Source organism: Rhagoletis zephyria, unplaced genomic scaffold (genome assembly GCF_001687245.7).
Source record: "Rhagoletis zephyria isolate East Lansing unplaced genomic scaffold, Rhagoletis_zephyria_1.1 Rzeph_scaffold_02730, whole genome shotgun sequence".
NCBI lineage: Eukaryota > Metazoa > Arthropoda > Insecta > Diptera > Tephritidae > Rhagoletis > Rhagoletis zephyria.
The window spans coordinates 35,579-55,619 of NW_016159814.1; the positions used below are offsets into that span (position 1 = coordinate 35,579).

General features: G+C 35.6%; 3 protein-coding genes across 3 annotated transcripts; 2 read left to right on the plus strand and 1 right to left on the minus strand.

Annotated features, from left to right (window-relative positions):
- Window positions 1-6,136: 6,136 nt before the first annotated feature.
- On the plus strand, window positions 6,137-7,842 carry LOC108367570 (uncharacterized). The gene is made up of 3 exons (XM_017622213.1): window positions 6,137-6,586; window positions 6,645-6,825; window positions 6,885-7,842. Coding segments are annotated over exons 1-3 (717 nt in total). The 5' UTR covers window positions 6,137-6,584; the 3' UTR covers window positions 7,419-7,842.
- Window positions 7,843-8,792: 950 nt separating this feature from the next.
- LOC108367568 (putative nuclease HARBI1) lies at window positions 8,793-9,295 on the minus strand. The gene is made up of 2 exons (XM_017622211.1): window positions 9,112-9,295; window positions 8,793-9,044 (listed from the first exon to the last, which is right to left on the minus strand). Exons 1-2 carry the CDS (start codon window positions 9,277-9,279, stop codon window positions 8,793-8,795), a joined length of 420 nt encoding a protein of 139 aa, XP_017477700.1. The 5' UTR covers window positions 9,280-9,295.
- A 9,872-nt stretch (window positions 9,296-19,167) lies between these two features.
- LOC108367569 (putative uncharacterized protein DDB_G0283051) lies at window positions 19,168-19,770 on the plus strand. Its single transcript, XM_017622212.1, has one exon. The coding sequence runs from the start codon at window positions 19,168-19,170 to the stop codon at window positions 19,768-19,770; it is 603 nt and encodes a 200-aa protein (XP_017477701.1).
- The last annotated feature ends 271 nt before the right edge of the window (window positions 19,771-20,041 follow it).

Sequence of the window (20,041 nt, forward strand, 5' to 3'; positions counted from 1 at the left end):
TTCTTACACGATATGTATTTGCATGTGTACATGCCACTTTTTACATAACGAAATGCGAACTTATCGTGTAGAGGCAAATAAGATTTGTTTCTGTACAAAGCAGATGCACGTACATACGAAATAGAAATGTTTCTATTTTCATCTGGCACACAGGTAGAATCATTTGAGTTTAGTTTATTTCGTTTTCAAAGAACGTATTTTTAAATAGTTAAATAAAGACTCCGAATTTGACAGACATTCGCAATTACATATGTATTGATAAAGTCATATTAACAGATGCAAATGCATATCGTGTAAGAACACCTTAAGCTGCTGCGCTTGTTACGAGAAAAGCGCTGCCATCAAAAAATCCGAAATTTAATCCGAAAACGGGAAGAAAAGTGGATGAAGTGGATGAAGTGAATGGTCTACAAAAGTACAGAAAATGGTTGTGAAAAGGGTACGTTTTCGGCTAATTTTCTGAAAATTTTCTGATTCAATTTTTCGTTGACAAAACGTAGATACTGGGGAAATACGCTTAAGAGCGAAATACACCACCAAAGCGGCTTGACAAACCAAGTGAAATATCCCTTTGCTGCAAGTTATTTGTGTTGTGTATGGGGTTTGACGAGCCGCTGAAGGTAATTTTAATAAAAATCAAAATTTTTTGATTTTCTGGCCGCCATGTTGAAGTTTGATCAAACCGCTTGCGTTGTGTATGGAAAGTTTAAAGAATTTTCCAGCACCACTAGTATACTCTAGCCACTACCCTGCAGGGAAAGCTACTAGTTGTGAACTAGAATTCTACCGGTTTGCGTTTCAGCCCAACTAGTTCACGTTCTATCCTTTTTCAATGTTAGCGAATGGTATTTTTAACATTGCGATGTCCTACGAGATGTCAATTGTCATGCTATGCATCAGCATCTGCTAGTATAAATACTAGTAGCATCATACCAGTTTATGAGATAGTCTGCCAATTCATGCCCCGTGAAAAGCATAAGTGTGCCTTTTTGCTCGCGACACTCCGGCAGTCACAATGGCCGACAGAGCAAACCATTCGCGTGGTAAGTCTGAGGTCCCAGGTTCAAATCCTGGCGCAGGGAAAGTTTTTTTTATTTTCTATTTTTTATTTTATTTTTATTTTTTATAAATTTATTTTTTTGTTTAGGCTGTTTATTGTAATTTTTAAATTTAATAAAAAAATATTTTTGTTTAATTTCTTTGTTTTTATAGCACAAGCATTTCTTCCTAAATGTTTTTTTGCAATGCAACTAGATTTGCAAATTTGTTATTTTTTTATAAATTGAATAAATTATTTTTACTTACATTTATTTAACTTTAAAAATCTTAACCACCTCCAAGCGGCCTCGAACCTGCGATTTCAGAACCAGAACCAGTAGTCTTCACGTGACGCCACAGCCGACATTTGTAAGAAAAGCAATTAATTGCGTTTTATTTTTGGCTTTGGCAATTCAAAGGCAGATGTCGCTGATCGCCTAAGTTCTTCGAAATTGTCGAACTGGTAGGCACATACTAGTTAATGAACTAGTATTTTTTCTAACTGGTTTGGCTTTTTACTGCAGGGTAGCGGCACCCCAGGTATCCGCTCGCGGCACCCACTTTGGGAAAGTCTACACTAGGTCATTGAATTGATCGAACGATCTAGTTCGGAATTTTAAATGAGCTATTTGCTCCAGCCTGCCGTTTTAAATTTTACTTATATTCAGTTATATATCAATAAGATATATTTTTATTAGAAATTAGTGAAAAAATTTAACAGTTAAACATTGTATGTACATTCGTTAATAAATTCAAGCAATTGAATTAAACGAAAAAAAATATCAAAAATCAACGGTAGCTTTTAGCCATTTTAAACGTGCAAATTGTTATACTACAAGTAATTTTTAGCAAAAAAAAAACCGACTTCAACTCTCATATAAAAAAAATATATATATATATCTCATGATCCGCTGATCGGATCTTAACCAGATTAGTACGGGACCACCTCTGACACACTACCTTTCCGATGCAAAATCGAAATCGGTTGACGTAGTCCAAAGTTATGCGGTAACATACATAAAAAAAAAAAAAAAAAAAAAAAAATATTCCGACGAACTGATAACCTCCTCCTTTTTTGGAAGTCGGTTAAAAATTAAATTGACTTCTAAAAATTTCGAGTAAAAGGTTTGAAGTTTTAAACTCGCCGAACGTCCTCGACATTTTATGCTATATAAAACGTACTCGGTGGTTCAATTACTAAGGGAGGGAAAGAAGCAAATGGCTTCGGCCAGTGGATAACAACGGGCTTTTCCAGCCCACATGTGCTCCGCGCTCTGCGAGGGGCAGCCACGGTTGCCATTTCCAATTTATTTTTCGGACCAAAAAATGGACCAAATGGTAAAAATTTACCAATTTTTATTACATCGGAAAATTGAGTGGAGTTTATTCCTCTTTATCAAGAAAATATGCCAATTCAGTTTTTATATCGATTTTTTTTTATATTGCATCCAAAGTGCATTACAATTGTATATTAATAACATGTTATTAATGTTATAATATTATTTAAAGTTTTAAATTATAATTTGTTTCTCGATTTCGTTTTTGTTAATGCTAAATCAAAAAATTTGCGCACGGCTGCTGCGGAACTGTGAACCAGACTAAAAATGTCATGAATTAAATCACACAATTCTCCAAAGGCCGCTTCACCCAATCCATTTTTAATCTAACTTACTTGATCCCAAAAACGTTCTATATTGGAACAGTTTTTTAAGTTACCTTCACTCAGCTTCAATTTGCGAAATTGAAATTCAATTATGCCTGCATCATTTACCAATGCAGAAAATTGGTCGAGTGGCGGTAAAATTGGTACATCAGTATCAGAAAAAAATTTATGTGGTATAATAATTTCCAGATGTCTAATATCTTTTCGATTGAAATCGAATATTATTTTCATGTTCTAAATGCTATGATTAAAGTTTTGCTACCTTTCCATAATTGAAATTAGCAAGAAACCGCGATATTTTTTGAAGCGTGCTTTGACAGATGATTAGCCACGCCATATTTGAAAATCAGTGGCAAGGCGAGTTCACACTTTTAGCAGGTGTTGCCAATCGGCCCTGTACTGAATATCGTCATCGTCGACGATCGTCAGTGCATCAGTAATATGGCTGATGATGGCCGTATCGTCACTTTTTCTGACGATGATGATATTCAACATAGGGCGGAATATTAATCAAATAAATAGAAAAAATTGAAAACGCGAAACTATTGCATAAAGTGAAAGGGTGATAATAACCTAACCAAAGGCTTGTGAAATGGACCGTTTTAAAAATAATTGGACCAATGGACCAAACGAAAAGGAACGGACCAAATTTGGTCTATTTGGACCAAAACGGCAACCTGGGGCAGCCTCTCTAACCTAACCTAGTGAAAAAAATTCAACATTTAAATATTGTATGTATATTTGGATTAAAAAAATTGTTTTTTTTTTTTTAAATGGAATTATGCCACTGCGGGGAATTTACCGAAAATCGGTGAATCTCGCGGTGACCAACGGGGAGAAACATAAAATGAGTTGGCATCCCTGCGCATTACGTTCACAACACATTTGTTACTATTTTTCCGAATAAATACACTACTTGGCGTTGAGAGAGCAAATACTTTACCCATATGGGCAAATCTAAAAAACAGGTAACCTTGGTGTTATTTAGCTTTATTTTCACTGTTGGAAACTATATCAAGATGGTTGCTCTTGGATATAATTCATTGACGTATACTTGAAGCCTCAAAAAAAATTTGGATCAATTTACTGCATAACTTTTGAATTATAGGTGTTTAAATTAAAAAAAGTAATGAAAACAAGTGAATTTCTTATGTAATTTTGAAGAGGGGCAAAATTAATTATGTCATAACTTTTGAAGCACACCATAGTCTGATTTGAAATTAAATGGGCATTTAGCACTTATACGTACACTTCATATGTAGTAGGTAAGAAAGGTGTGCATTAAACAATAACGAAATGGCAAGTAACTCAAAGTCTGTAACTCCACATTTCACAATTCTCAAAATGTTCGGTTTTTCGCGTATAGGTTTTGAAGAATTTAATTTTAAGAACTTTTTAAGTATGTATTGTATTCTACAAACAATTACGTATAATTTGATACCTTAGCAAGAGGTGTGCTTTCACAATAAACTAACTTTTAAAGATAAAATATTCTGCGATCTTGAGCGTAATTTTTATTCCAAAAACACCTTAATTGAAGGCACATTTGGAAAATACGTCGAAACAATCTAAATCTTTCTATAGCTGCTAGTCCTTATACAATTACATATACCTGTAAAATGCTTCAAAAAATTTGTCTCTAGAAGTGTGTAAAACCCCTGATTTACTACTTTTAATGATGCTCCTTCTTTTAGTCAGAATACTTCGAGAGTGGAATCAAAGGAACTTTTTTTCGACAAATGTTCTGATAGTTGGCCTTACTTAATTGGAGCCTTCTAAATTCAATGGCGCCCTCAGTTTTACCCTATTGGCTCCACTTTTCGAGATAGTGGTGCTTGAAACTTTGCTCAAATTTTAACTGTTTTATAAAAAAGTCCCTGAGTTTTGAAGATATTTTGCTAAAATTTTGCACATAACCGTTTTTTAATATAACCTTAACTATTCCATAAAATCATCGAAATCGGTTCACTTAAACATCTAGCTCCCATACAACTGATTGATCAGAGACGTTGTTTTGCGATATAACTCTTCCAATTAAACAGGTTAAAATTTAGTATAGGTTCAATTTAACATATAGCACGCATAAATTTATTATTCCGATATAAAGTTAGAGTTATGCGCAAAAACACATATCTGAGGAATCAGTTGTATTGGAGCTATACGTTAAAGTGCACCCATTTCGATAAGTTTAAGCAATAATTAAGGTTCAACTTTCAAAATCTCTGCTCAAAATTTACAACTTGAACAACGTAATTTGAACCCAGCTGATTCTTTTGTTTTCTATTTCATGTTTATTCCTCGTCTAACTTTTGAAGCACTTGATGAAAATGAATTACACTTATATTAATCGATTTATTGAGAGATTACGAATAAAATGATATATAAAACATAGGTGTGCTCACAAATTTAAAAATAAAAATTTTTTTTTGAAAGCGTACCTATTTTTTAGATTTGCCCATATATGTAATACTTCTATATTGGCAGTAAGCTAACTTCTCAATGTGTAAGCATTCCGAAATCAAAGCGGGACAGTCTAGTACCGTTTTTGTGAATGTGTTGTATACTTGAGTGCCGTTTTTGTGTATGTGTTGTGTACATGTTTATTTATAAACGTATGTGTTCCTTTTTTTCGTACGTGTTTATTGATAATCTGTACTGTAGTGTTTTCGGACGGTACTAACTCTTACTGCCAATATAGGAGTATTACATATATGACTTTACCTAATTGCTATTACTCCACCATCGCGTACACGAGATATTTGCTGCTGCCAAAAGGGAGTAGCCAAGCTACTCCAAGGAGTATTTAACAAGGTGGTGTTGGGGCGACATCTGAGTTTTTCGCCGTGGAGGACATTACGTCAAAATGATGTGTTTGTTGTAAGTCATACCAATTACAGAATGGATATCTGCGTATAATTTGTTAGTGTAATTTTTTACTTATATACGGCTAACACTACCTTGTATATGTACTTGTAGTACTGTAAGTACTTGCGTATTTAATTTCATTTCTGGTTGTCAGCCTGCTAGTTGATATCGTTTGCGGCACTGGTCACGGAAATCGAAAGAGTAAAAAAACAATATGGAAATTGACGATGTAAGGAAATGTTTACGGTCTTATTTATCAAAAAAAAAGGTGTGAGTACTAGGTACTCATGAAATTCGATGTGTAAACATATGTGAACGGCAAAGCATAAAAGTACGTTTACATATAAATATACAGCCTTGTTCTGCATTTCGATTCCGATCAAATTTTTCGGAATCGAAATGGATTGGTGTTCTTGATTTCGATTCCGACAAAATTTTTTCGATTTGAAAAGTTATCACTTTGCCCAGTCGGAATGAAAAGTAATTGGCTAATTAAACCCAAATATATATGCTGTTTGTCAGCCAATTATTTTCTTTTGAATTTTCATAATATTGAGAGATTTTATAAGTCGTTATTGCTTTAATATGTATTCAAATACTTTGATAAATCTCTATCTTAAAATTGCTCTTTAAAAATTACTTAGCCAAACAAAGCGAAATCGATCGTAATGAAACGGACCTGTTCTTGATTCCGCTCCAGCGCATGCGCAGTATTCTTCGAAAAGTTCCATATTGCCATGCTTCATAAATAATATTCGAACATACATTTTTATGTTCTTGGCATTTATTCGTGCTTTAACATTCGTTCGAGAGTTAGCAAATATTTGGAAAACATTTCAGAAATACGTTGGTGCTTTTAAATTAATGCATTTTGTAAAAATAGTTTGTTTCAATGCAGTTTTTATACAGAATCTGCGAATGGTGGTAACCCCTAACAATAGAATCATCGTAATCAGCTGATTGTATTTGTAAACAAACTAAATACTTATTTCGAAGCAATAAGAAAGGAAGGAGCGCAATGTAAGTAAGCAAGTTATTCATTTTATTATTGTTAATCATTTATGTATTTATATTTTAGGGGAAAGAAACGAAACGCAAAGCAGGAAGAGATTATGCTCTCCTTTATGCAGCAAAATGAAGGAATTGCTAAAGGTTTTTCGAAAGGCGACAGGGTTCAGATTGAAGCGAAATGGGCAGAACTAACCAGCTCCCTCAATGCTGTCGGTCCGCCCTGCAAGGATTTGGGTGGGTGGAAGAAGGTATGTCTTACTTACGTAGATACATTTTCGTACTTTGTTTCACAGTGATTTAATTACAGTCTTGGGTGGATTGGAAGGCCACTATCAAGAAAAAGCTGGCAAGCAACCGCCGAGAAAACATGGCCACTGGTGGCGGCCCATATTCGCAGCAGGTTATTTCCCCCACTGAAGAAGCAGTTGCGGTGGTTTGCAACCTTTACAGGGCTGTAGAAGGTATTAGGGGCGCAAATACTTTTGGCCACGCTTCAGTCCAAAGCGTAGTTGTCGGCGAGGAGGCCACCGACCTTGCTGCTGAAAATGTTGGCGATGAAAGCAACACAAGCTTTATAGAAGTGATTGACGATACAATCGAAGCCACTGGGCCACAAAGCACATCAAGGCAGCGTCGACGTTCAACTGACGCATTCGAAGTGGTTTGCATTGAGCAAAACAGTATACTAAACCGTATTGCCAAAGTATTGGACGAAGTGCTGGTGCAGAAGAAAAACGAGTTCAAAGTAATGGAGGAAAAAGAACAGGAGAGGAAAAGACACTATCAAAGAATGGAAGAAATAGAGCAGGAGAAATTGGAAACGCTAAAGAAGTTTCTATAATGCAAAGTTAAAGTTGTGAAAAATATCATATGTTGCTGTGAATCTGTGTTCATTAAATATAAGTGATGTGTATAAACGTGTGTAGATGTAGCAAATTTCCCAGCGAAAATTCAAAATAATTCCTAGTGGTAACTAATTATTGAAGGAATTACGATTACTTTTAACTATGCATTTCTGGTAACGCAAAATGGTATACAAGGCATTACCACCTATAATAAGATAATATTGAAGTAATATATTTCTGAAACTAAAGTTATTGCCGAATATTGCTGATGAGCTTATCATATGTAGGTGTTAATGCCGTGCATACCATTTTGCATTGCCAGAAATGCATAGTTAAAAGTAATCGTAATTCCTTCAATAATTAGTTACCACTAGGAATTATTTTGAATTTTCGCTGAGAAGTTTTGCTACATGTAGGTTTTCATATACATATATACATGTATACACATATACATATATACATGTTTTTCATGGTAAATTTTTGTTTTTAAACATTTTATAAAAAATAGTTAATTTGATAACAAAACTATGAACTAAAATTAAACTTTTTGAAAAGAGAATTAACAAAACAATTTTCCAAGGAAAACATTTTCAATGTGGTAAAAAAAATTTATCAAAATACTTTCTTTACTACCTACCTGTATGTATTTCTAGAAATTTCTATCAAAAACGTCCAAATTTGTGTGTATTTTATTTTTTTATTTTTTTACTCTGTCCAAAGACTGAAACTTGAATTAATCTGNCACATATACAGTTACTCAAAAATTTTTTATTTGATTTTTACACGACATTGAAAATGTTTTTCATGGTAAATTTTTGTTTTTAAACATCTTATAAAAAATAGTTAATTTGATAACAAAACTATGAACTAAAATTAAACTTTTTGAAAAGAGAATTAACAAAACAATTTTCCAAGGAAAACATTTTCAATGTGGTAAAAAAAATTTATCAAAATACTTTCTTTACTACCTACCTGTATGTATTTCTAGAAATTTCTATCAAAAACGTCCAAATTTGTGTGTATTTTATTTTTTTATTTTTTTACTCTGTCCAAAGACTGAAACTTGAATTAATCTGATTTTTGTTAGAGACCTAACAATGTTTTAAATAAAATATCAAANATATGCAGCTTTGTAGCTCATTCAATTTTAGTGCAACGAAGTGCAAGTTTCAAGTAGCTAAAAATTACCTTTGATTTTTTATAATTTTCTCTTGTTAAAAGCATGTTCTATTGATCCATGCTGTGGGTTCCTATATGACGTCATTACGAAGGTTTCCAAGGCATAGCCGGAATCTGCCAAAATCCAAGTATTTTGAGCGCGATTGTTGCTATAAAATTGCCTTGCATAACTCTGATTCCAAATAAATGAATCATGACATGAACCCGGGTGGCTCGCANCTCTTGTTAAAAGCATGTTCTATCGATCCATGCTGTGGGTTCCTATATGACGTCATTACGAAGGTTTCCAAGGCATAGCCGGAATCTGCCAAAATCCAAGTATTTTGAGCGCGATTGTTGCTATAAAATTGCCTTGCATAACTCTGATTCCAAATAAATGAATCATGACATGAACCCGGGTGGCTCGCATCTACTGCCATTATTTCCATATTGTAATTACAAATCTGTTAATATTATAAATATGTACGTGTTTTTATTACAAAGAAAATTGTTTATTATTTAACAGCTTACCACCATTGCATTTATGCTAAAATATCCCTTCCTATTAAAAAACAGAGACTCGTCATCTCTTGGTTTTGACACTTTTATGTGTGTTCCATCCACACACCCAATGACACCGGGAATATTGAATTCCCTATAAAAATGTCCTTTTGATGAGTTCATATCCGCGGGCGACATCTTCAGCTGAATGAATTCTTCACAAAGGCAAAGGTTGTTGACATTTTTTTGAATTAGTAGTTAACTCCCTTTTGTTGATTAATTTTTTAAACTCTTTAGTATATTTCCTTAAAAAACAAATAAAACTGAACGTTTTTGCTACTGCTAATTGGCGTCTGCTCATCTTAATATGTGACCTGGTCTACGAAAAGGGAGCTTACGTGCGAAAACTAGTTTTCTGTGAAAAAGCTGTTAAAAGTAAGCAACTCGTTTCGTTTACTCGTTTTTACTCTTCTTTCTCTACATTTTTAGTACACTTCTAAGCAAGTTAGGATTTTCTGCTTTTCACCACGTGAAAAAGCATCTCATCTTCCATCCGAATCAACCAAAAAGTGAAAATTGATTTTTTGACACCTAAGCCCCCTTTCCGTAGACCAGGTCACATATATATTTTATTTTCATCATAGTAATTGGACAGCTTGTTGTGTTTTTACTGAAGTTTGTTCAGCTAGAGCTGTTTAGTTGGCCAGTACGCCACATTAAATTTTACTACACCGAAGTTCACGGGCACGTTACATCTGTTATTTTAAAAGCCCGTATATTGGTAAATCTTAGAGTTTAAAAGTAAGACTTACAAACATGGGTTGGTAAATCATAGATTTTATCTCAGTTAGTGCAAGTGTAACGCTATTTGCACTTAGCATCAATACATGACTTATGCGTGCTCATTTTTAATATTAGTTTTAGGAAGATTAAATAGAAATAAATGTACAGCTGATGCAGGTGTTCTCAATCCGTGTGCCAAAAATCAAATTCAACTTGAATTAAGCCACTTAGGTAACTGAAATATGTGTCACAGTACAGGATTAAGAAGGTTTTAGTTTGAACACTTAGAATACTTTAGAAGTGTTTGAAAAAGGTTGCCGCTGGTTTAATTCAACTTGCTTAATAGGTTAATTGAATAATGAAAATATGAGTATTAATCGAACGGGTTTTGAAAATGCTTTTTAGCGGTACAGGGCAGGACCGGCGAAACTTTATACATATACGTGCCATTATTTCCAAAGATACCACCTTATTCTGGAACCCGAATTTTCGTAATTCGTAATTCGTAGCTACGCTACGAAAAACGAAAAATCCACATGCTGCAACCCTTGCGGAAACATGTGCAGCATTGCCAGCTATCAGTTGTTTTTCGAAGATAGCTGAATGAAGGAAAACAAAGTGGAAAGGAATTAAAAAAACACTCATAAAGTGCTTATTTATAGTAAAATTGTTTGATTTTACATATTTTGAAGGAAATGGTGGATTCTATTGCATTTGCAATTATAGCAGCGGAATGATTTCACAAAGATACGCGGAGCTGTCGGGCATAGCAACCATGGGCGCGCGCCTATGTCAGCTTCTAGTTGAATTGTTGAACCACAAGCCAGAACTAATCCTATGCTTGAAGAACTGGTACTCAATCCGGTTAATGCAATAACAGCTTCTTCCAATCTATTGAAGACATGCACTTTGTTAGGTCCAGCACCTGTTGCACTTGCTTCTGTCTAGGTTTGCGCTTAGGGATGATATACCTTACTAAGTATAATTCTCCTTTCTGTGTTGCCGGAGAAGAAGGGCTTCCGCATGTCAAAGGTATACAACACTTATTGTGCACATCACTCCGGCTACGCCATCCACAGTATTTTTGCGCAGAACCCACGTCGAAATTCGCAAAAAAGTGCATAGTGCAAACCGAATTTATTAATATGATAGTGCTCGGAAATTTGAAACATTTATTTTAAATAAAATTTTAATCCTTTGGTTACACGTGATGTTAAAGTTTTTGGATTCGGATTATGCGTTTGGACACAACAACCGAAAATCATTGTACAAATAACTAAACCGGACCCAAGTTTCTCGATAAGGGGCAACAAAGATTCTGTTTTACTAGTTTATATAAAGCAGTGGATAAAAATATACTTATATGCGAAGGGAAAATTTATTTGTTTAAATGGACACCACTAATATTTCCTGAAAACACACATCGAATTACGTTTTTTATCTCGCCTCCGACACAGAATTGTTTTCGTACAAAATTACGCACAAAAGAGTACTCGTTCGTTTTTAGGCATGCCATTGTTACGAATTTCGAAAGTTCAAAAATACGATTCGGATTGCAGCAAACTATTTCTACGATTCGGAGCAAAATCCGAATACGAAAGAGTTGCAGAATAGGGGTGATATATTCAATATAGCAACAAGAAATCATGACTTATTACCGTTTTTGAAGGCATTAATAGACAAGTGAAGCCACATCAGGATCAGAGTTGGACAAAATTTATTCGAATGACGAATAACAAATGAATAAATTGTTTTTCTCGTTATTCGTAAATAATAAATAACTTTGTTTATTCAAAGAAAAATTATTCCAATGACGGATAAATTATTTTATTCGTTATTCTAATAATTAATGAAGATAAAACAAGTGATCTATGTATATAGATATGTACATATATTTATGTATAAAATTATAGCTGTTTTCGTTGTTCGGAACTAACTCAATTCCCTGGATAGATTTAGGTAAAATTTTCGGAGGTTATTCCCTGCGCATTAAGTCCTATTAAAGGCTACTAGAAAACTAGTTGGTGGCGATGGGGCCCAGTTATTTATAAAAGTCGTATTTATGAACAGATTTCGTCCAAATTCAAAATGTGTTCTACCTGTATGATGAAAAATACTTATGCGAAAAATGGACCCGCTAGGTGGAAATGCAGTTTAGTTATTTAGAAAATCCCTATTTATTGTAACTACAATCAGGTTGCAATTCATAATGGCGCTGCAGTCGAAATATTTAGAAACCCCATATGTCTGCACTACTTTGTTCCTATGTTTATATTATACCAATTTACGATGTCTCACGTCGTCATACACCCTAAATGCGACCTTGCATCTACCTCCGCTTGATGAAATTGATCGGGCGGCAATTGCTGAAGCAGTAAGACTCAAGGAAACCAGCTCTTGGATATTTTAAATGTGGCGAATTAGCAAGGAAAGTTTCGACCACATCCTTCCAAGAAAGACCACGTGGGTGGTATATCAATGGCCAAATTTGAACGTGCGGGAAAACTNGATGGGGCCCAGTTATTTATAAAAGTCGTATTTATGAACAGATTTCGTCCAAATTCAAAATGTGTTCTACCTGTATGATGAAAAATACTTATGCGAAAAATGGACCCGCTAGGTGGAAATGCAGTTTAGTTATTTAGAAAATCCCTATTTATTGTAACTACAATCAGGTTGCAATTCATAATGGCGCTGCAGTCGAAATATTTAGAAACCCCATATGTCTGCACTACTTTGTTCCTATGTTTATATTATACCAATTTACGATGTCTCACGTCGTCATACACCCTAAATGCGACCTTGCATCTACCTCCGCTTGATGAAATTGATCGGGCGGCAATTGCTGAAGCAGTAAGACTCAAGGAAACCAGCTCTTGGATATTTTAAATGTGGCGAATTAGCAAGGAAAGTTTCGACCACATCCTTCCAAGAAAGACCACGTGGGTGGTATATCAATGGCCAAATTTGAACGTGCGGGAAAACTTTTCGTCCTTAGAAACATCGAGGATTTTTGGCTCTTCTATAATAGAAAATGCACTTCTGTGCTGTTCAGCTTCCTTATAAGGACTTTTGTTGGCTTACATGACATAAGACAAGAGGTTGACGCATCGGACCAATGCTGTAGTTGCAAGATCATAGAAGAAGATTACGCACGCTTAGAAGAGATCTTACAGGCGGAAATAAGATCATCAGTAAAGCTCATGACATCGAAAGGGATTTTTTTTGCATATAGCACCACGGCGCTAGTATTTTTGGCAGAAATATGTATGTATCTGATCTTTAGTTGTTTCAACCTAAATAAAGAATTTTTACTTTACCCATATTTGCTTTTCAACGCTATTCTTGAATTGGCCAACGCAAAAGATCTTATCAGGGGCCGCGAAGCAAGCGGGAATGGGATAGTTTTCTTGATAAAGTAGTAAACAGAATTCAACTAACTCACAATCCTTGACAATAGAAATAAAAGTAAATCGTTGCTCAGTGTGTTATAAATCACATTTAAAAATTATTTTAGATAACGAATAAAATCACGAATAATTTATTCATATGCAATTTATTCACGAATAATTCATTCGTGAATGAATAATTCCTTCGTGAATGAATTATTTTCCAATTCTATTACGGATCAAATTTTGTTCGAATAATTAACTAAATAACAATTTATTCGACCAACAACTCAGATCAGGATGCATAATAAATGTGAGTGTTGCCGATAACTCCTCGAATTCAGAAAACCTCGATGAAAATTATTCCATGACATAATTTATTACCAAAGAAACTCTACAGTGACTCTTGATCCGTCGCGTATTTTCATGAAAATACAAGTCGTATTTTGAATTTTCTAAGTTTGAGAAACATTTGTAGTTTTTGAAAACAATATGCTTTATGCATAAAAAGCGAGTTTAAGCTCAGACTCTATTTATGCAGTGATGCTCAAACTCAAGAATTTGTACAGAAAATCGATTCGGAGCTTAAGCTCACTTTTTAAGCATCAGGCCCATTATCTTTACCAAAAAAATTGAAGTTTAGCCTCAAAAGGGCGAAATTATTGAAACGCTGGCACATATCCGTAAACGCCATCAATTTTGCAAGTCACGTGTAAGTCTCAAACCTTAGTTTATTTAATGCCTGCGAAGATTCGAGGATCACTATTTTTATGACTCAAAGCTTTTTGATGAATGATGCAATGGAACTAAAGAATCAAATATCTATTGTGGATGTTGTTGGTTACTGTTTGTATTTTTGGCTTTTCTTGGCTGAATTGTTGGGTGTGAATAGCTCTCGCTTAGATCTCCATTTTAAAAGGAAGAAAAATTGTTGCGATTATTTAGTAACTACTACTAGTAGAAATTGAGGAATTCGGTTTTCAATTAATACCGTGCCCAAATTAGTTTGTTGCGTGCCAGCCCTGGTACAAGGTGATTAAAATTTTGCTGAAATCAAAAATCGACACAATGCAAAATTTCTCTTCACGCAGAAACGGTTGCCGGATTTAGATGAAATTTGGCACACGGATCGCTACAACTCTGACTAACATTTGGAATATTTTTTAGGTTTTTGAAGAGTGGCACCTGTTTAAAAAGTTAAATCCAGTTTCGGTGTTTTAACGCCATGCGAGTTCACTAGTGATCGATATTTTTTGAGTTTTATTTTTATAACAAAAAAATATTTTTTAAGATTTATTCTTTGCGTAGAAAATAAAAAATAGAAAGAGAAGCAGGTTGCGAACACATACTCAGATACGAAGACGAATGCAAATGTGAACACGAATACACAATTCTCAGCATTTTCTTCCATGCAAAGTATGTTCGACGTTTTTTTTCTATAGAGGAAACGAGAAATAGCTCAAACAAAAATTTGCCAAAAATCCACTATAAATCCTAGCTACTGCAAACTTGCACATTATTATACTAAAATTGAAATCGAATCAAAAAGCTTTACGTTTTTAAGAAAACTTATTTTTTAAATATTGCACAAAGTTTGAAAATTTGATTTATACGGTTTTTTTTTAATGGCAGGAGGACTAGGTACTCATGAAATTTGATGTGTAAACATATGCGACCGGCAAAGCATATAAGTACGTTTACATATAAATATAATCTCAATCAAAGCTCGTTAGTTGCCAAATTAGTTGTGCTTGTTATCACAGCGCACGGCAGTGCGCGCGAGTGACGAAAGCTGCCACAGTAGCATGCTGAAATGACTCGCGACTACACGAGATTTGGAAGTTTTTATCCAGACGTCCATTCGACATGTTTGAGACATCGTTGAAAAGGTCTGTGTCCAGAAAATGTATTCAAGCTTCATAAACGATTAACCGGATTCTTAAAAAATAGGGTAAAGTGTTGCGAAACAAAAAACGTTTTTTTGCTTTTGCCGGTTTAAGGGATACCCCCTACAATAAAACATATTTAGTGTTATTCTATAGGCCAATACCTTTCAAACGATACCTTATATATTAAGTTCCGGCTACTAGTTGGAAAGATATAGAGGTAAATGTGTTTTGGTTCCTGTCTCCACTACGAGATGCTTTGGTATGTATGTGGCGCCTGTACGTACCTTCATTTAATTTTTTTTCCAAACTTTCAGGAATTAAAGTACAAAAAAAACTAAGAAGGTTTTGTTCCAGGATGTTTTGATTCGTATGCATTTGTGGGCGTGGCTGCTGCCTGAAATTCAAAAAAAGGCAATTTTTCAAACTACCACTGAGGCCGCAGTCCATGTCATTGGTGCGGACATGAGTAGAAGGATCTTCAAACAAGCTATCTATCGCTATCTTTTGTGTTTATGAGATATAAATATGTCATAACGTTATCGCCTGAAAACTAAAAATCGGGCTGTTGAAAATATAGATTTCGGGCATTTTCTCAAAAACTGGTCAGTCGATTTTATTCTAAGTTTCCTCAAGTCTAGGCCAAAACCTTAGCTTTTATTTGGTATATAGCTTGTATCTGGAAAAATTCTTGTTGTGGAGATATAACGATTCAAATTTAAAAAAGTCGCCCCAAATAGCGACCAATGGTTTCAAATTAACATATTCGTCTAATTTGGTTACTTTAAGATTGCCCATTCCCCGATTGCCACTTAAACCGAAATTCCCTGCAAATCGGGGGGATTTCCCGCGAGTTGACAAGTTGAAGGATGCAGCTGTGCTAATCAATTCGTACATGTCTTGGAAACCACAATGTGTGTGTATTTTAGAGTTTTTTTCCAGTCACATTCCGAAATTGTAATATTTTTCACCATTTTAATTGTATGTATGTACACAGTATTTAACTATGCTACATGGGTTTACCACCCGCATTTAACCTACCTGGGAAGACGCGTACTATATTACCTACAGTTGTACATAAATATGTATGTGTGAATGCATTTACTTCATCCAATCAGCCGCTTCTACTTACATAAAATGTATAAATTGCCACACCGTACACGTGATAGAAGTAAAAATTCTTAAAAAAGCACATGTGTGCGCCCCTCACCCAGTAGAAATCTTAACAAAAATAAACTACGAGACAATCAGACGAATACAGTGGTTTATTGTATCCAAAGTTGGTACCAAGTTGATACGTTTTTATCATTTCTCATATTTTTTTTTGTTTTCGAATACTAAGGATGATCATTCTTTTTCGCTGTATTCCGTATCCGAAAAATTATATGTTTCAATGGACACATCGATTTGAATGCATAATTTAGATGTAGATAATATTTTTAGCAATTTATTTAAGAAAAAAAAAACATTTAGATTCTTCTTCTTTTTCTTTTTTGGCGCTGTAACCGCCTAAGCGATTTTGGCCGAGTTCAGCAAAGCACGCCAGTCGTTTCTCCTCTGTGCCAACTAAAGCAAATTGGAAATGCCAAGTGAAGCCAAGTCCTTCTCCACCTGATCTTTCCATCGCAGTGGGGGCCTCCCTCTTCCTCTGCTACCACCAGCGGGTTCCGAGTTGAATACTTTCAGAGCTGGATCGTCGGTGTCCATTCGAACGACATTGGCAAGCCAGCGGAGCCGCTGTATTTTAATTCGCTGCACTATGTCCATGTCGTTGTAAAGATCATACAGCTCATCGTTAGATCAAAACATTTAGATTATTGTTTGTATTTTCGTAGGATTTTAAATTTGCTACCCCAAAATAATTGATATCAAATATAACACCTCTTTGAGGTAAAATTTTCGAGTGACGAAAGCTGAACTAGAAACACAAAATTTATGATATCAATTTCGTGACGAAAATTATACGCATTTTTTAACTGCCTTTGAAACGTACGGAAAATCTTTTTTTATTTATTCGGAACGTTGTGAAAATCCGTCTACTGCTAGAAACACAAAACAAAAAACAGAACTTTTGCAACGATTCGTATGAATAAAAAAAATTTTGCCTACGTTTCCAAGGCAGTTAAAAAATGCGTATAATTTTCGTAACGAAATTGATATCAAAGAGGTCTTTTATTTGATTCTTGCTACTCGAGGAAAAGTTAAGCTTCTTCTCTGTGCCACCGTGGCCACTTTTTTCTCCTACACATATTATGATATTTACTTTGTAGGAAATAGTAGTAGAGTAGGCATGTGCTTATACTTACACACTGTAACTAGACCTTAAGAATTAGTTGTTAAGTTGATGCTGTAACTAGACATCAAGACTCATTACTCGTTTGTTTGTACACTAGTTTTATTATTACTCGTTGTTATGTTAACCGTTGGTACAAGTGAAGCGCCATCTTAAGAAGAATAAAGAGATTCGTTCGATTTTGTGCGTACAAGCGAGCGGTTGCGTTTTTGATAAACCACAAAAACTGATAGCATTGCATCAGAAGTGGTCTTTGAACCCATTTAGAGTAAAAAGTTTTAAATTTCCCAAGTAAATTTTGAGTAAAAGTCAAGTTTATAATGAATCGCGAAACGGTAAATGCGGAGAAGTACTCGCTATTGCAGCTGAAGGCCTGGTGCGCTGCGGTAGCCGTCAATGCCAGCGGTGCAAAAGCGTCATCCGCCGCCAGGTTGAGCGAGCTTTCTNGTTTTCGAATACTAAGGATGATCATTCTTTTTCGCTGTATTCCGTATCCGAAAAATTATATGTTTCAATGGACACATCGATTTGAATGCATAATTTAGATGTAGATAATATTTTTAGCAATTTATTTAAGAAAAAAAAAAACATTTAGATTCTTCTTCTTTTTCTTTTTTGGCGCTGTAACCGCCTAAGCGATTTTGGCCGAGTTCAGCAAAGCACGCCAGTCGTTTCTCCTCTGTGCCAACTAAAGCAAATTGGAAATGCCAAGTGAAGCCAAGTCCTTCTCCACCTGATCTTTCCATCGCAGTGGGGGCCTCCCTCTTCCTCTGCTACCACCAGCGGGTTCCGAGTTGAATACTTTCAGGGTTGGATCGTCGGTGTCCATTCGAACGACATTGGCAAGCCAGCGGAGCCGCTGTATTTTAATTCGCTGCACTATGTCCATGTCGTTGTAAAGATCATACAGCTCATCGTTAGATCAAAACATTTAGATTATTGTTTGTATTTTCGTAGGATTTTAAATTTGCTACCCCAAAATAATTGATATCAAATATAACACCTCTTTGAGGTAAAATTTTCGAGTGACGAAAGCTGAACTAGAAACACAAAATTTATGATATCAATTTCGTGACGAAAATTATACGCATTTTTTAACTGCCTTTGAAACGTACGCAAAATCTTTTTTTATTTATTCGGAACGTTGTGAAAATCCGTCTACTGCTAGAAACACAAAACAAAAAACAGAACTTTTGCAACGATTCGTATGAATAAAAAAAATTTTGCCTACGTTTCCAAGGCAGTTAAAAAATGCGTATAATTTTCGTAACGAAATTGATATCAAAGAGGTCTTTTATTTGATTCTTGCTACTCGAGGAAAAGTTAAGCTTCTTCTCTGTGCCACCGTGGCCACTTTTTTCTCCTACACATATTATGATATTTACTTTGTAGGAAATAGTAGTAGAGTAGGCATGTGCTTATACTTACACACTGTAACTAGACCTTAAGAATTAGTTGTTAAGTTGATGCTGTAACTAGACATCAAGACTCATTACTCGTTTGTTTGTACACTAGTTTTATTATTACTCGTTGTTATGTTAACCGTTGGTACAAGTGAAGCGCCATCTTAAGAAGAATAAAGAGATTCGTTCGATTTTGTGCGTACAAGCGAGCGGTTGCGTTTTTGATAAACCACAAAAACTGATAGCATTGCATCAGAAGTGGTCTTTGAACCCATTTAGAGTAAAAAGTTTTAAATTTCCCAAGTAAATTTTGAGTAAAAGTCAAGTTTATAATGAATCGCGAAACGGTAAATGCGGAGAAGTACTCGCTATTGCAGCTGAAGGCCTGGTGCGCTGCGGTAGCCGTCAATGCCAGCGGTGCAAAAGCGTCATCCGCCGCCAGGTTGAGCGAGCTTTCTGTGGAGGCGCGAGGATCATGTCCAGTAGACAAGGCAGGCGAAAAAAGTGTTTTAGACGGTGGCGACGACGAAAATACGGGAAACGCAGCTCAGCAACAGCGCGGGAAAAGTGTGTCCAGAAACAACGATGAGCACAACGTGGAGAACAACGGTGAGAACAATGAGGAAAACAACGGTGGGAACAACGGTGTGAACAACGTGGAAAACGACGGTCCGAACAACGGTCAGAACAATGGTCCGAGTAACAATCAAGACAATGGTCCGAGTAACGGTCAACACAACGGCGAGGAAAACATCGAGAATAGCTATGGTACAGACGACGATGATGGCGCGGTGTACGTGCGGAACGTATTGTCATGTACACATAGCGGTACATTTGGGCACCGCTTATCGGAGTACAGTTCGAGTGACGGCAGAGCAAGCAACAACGGTGAGACAGCACAGCCCATACCCGATAGCGTTGAACAAGTAACCTGAAAATTCAATTGCTACAAAAAGAAATTGAGCTGCTAAATCTGCGAAAGACTCTGCTAGAAAAAGAAAACGAAATGGCGGTGAACACCAACGTATGCAGAGGAATAAATGAGGGTGTTCCGTTCGAAACGTTGAAGGACATTATACCGACATATGACGGCGGCGCCGGTTTCAACGCTTGGCACAACCAGTTGCTACATTACCGCGAAGTACTACAAGTGAACGACGCGATGTTGGGTGTCGCAATCCACATCAAACTAAGAGGTGCAGCTTT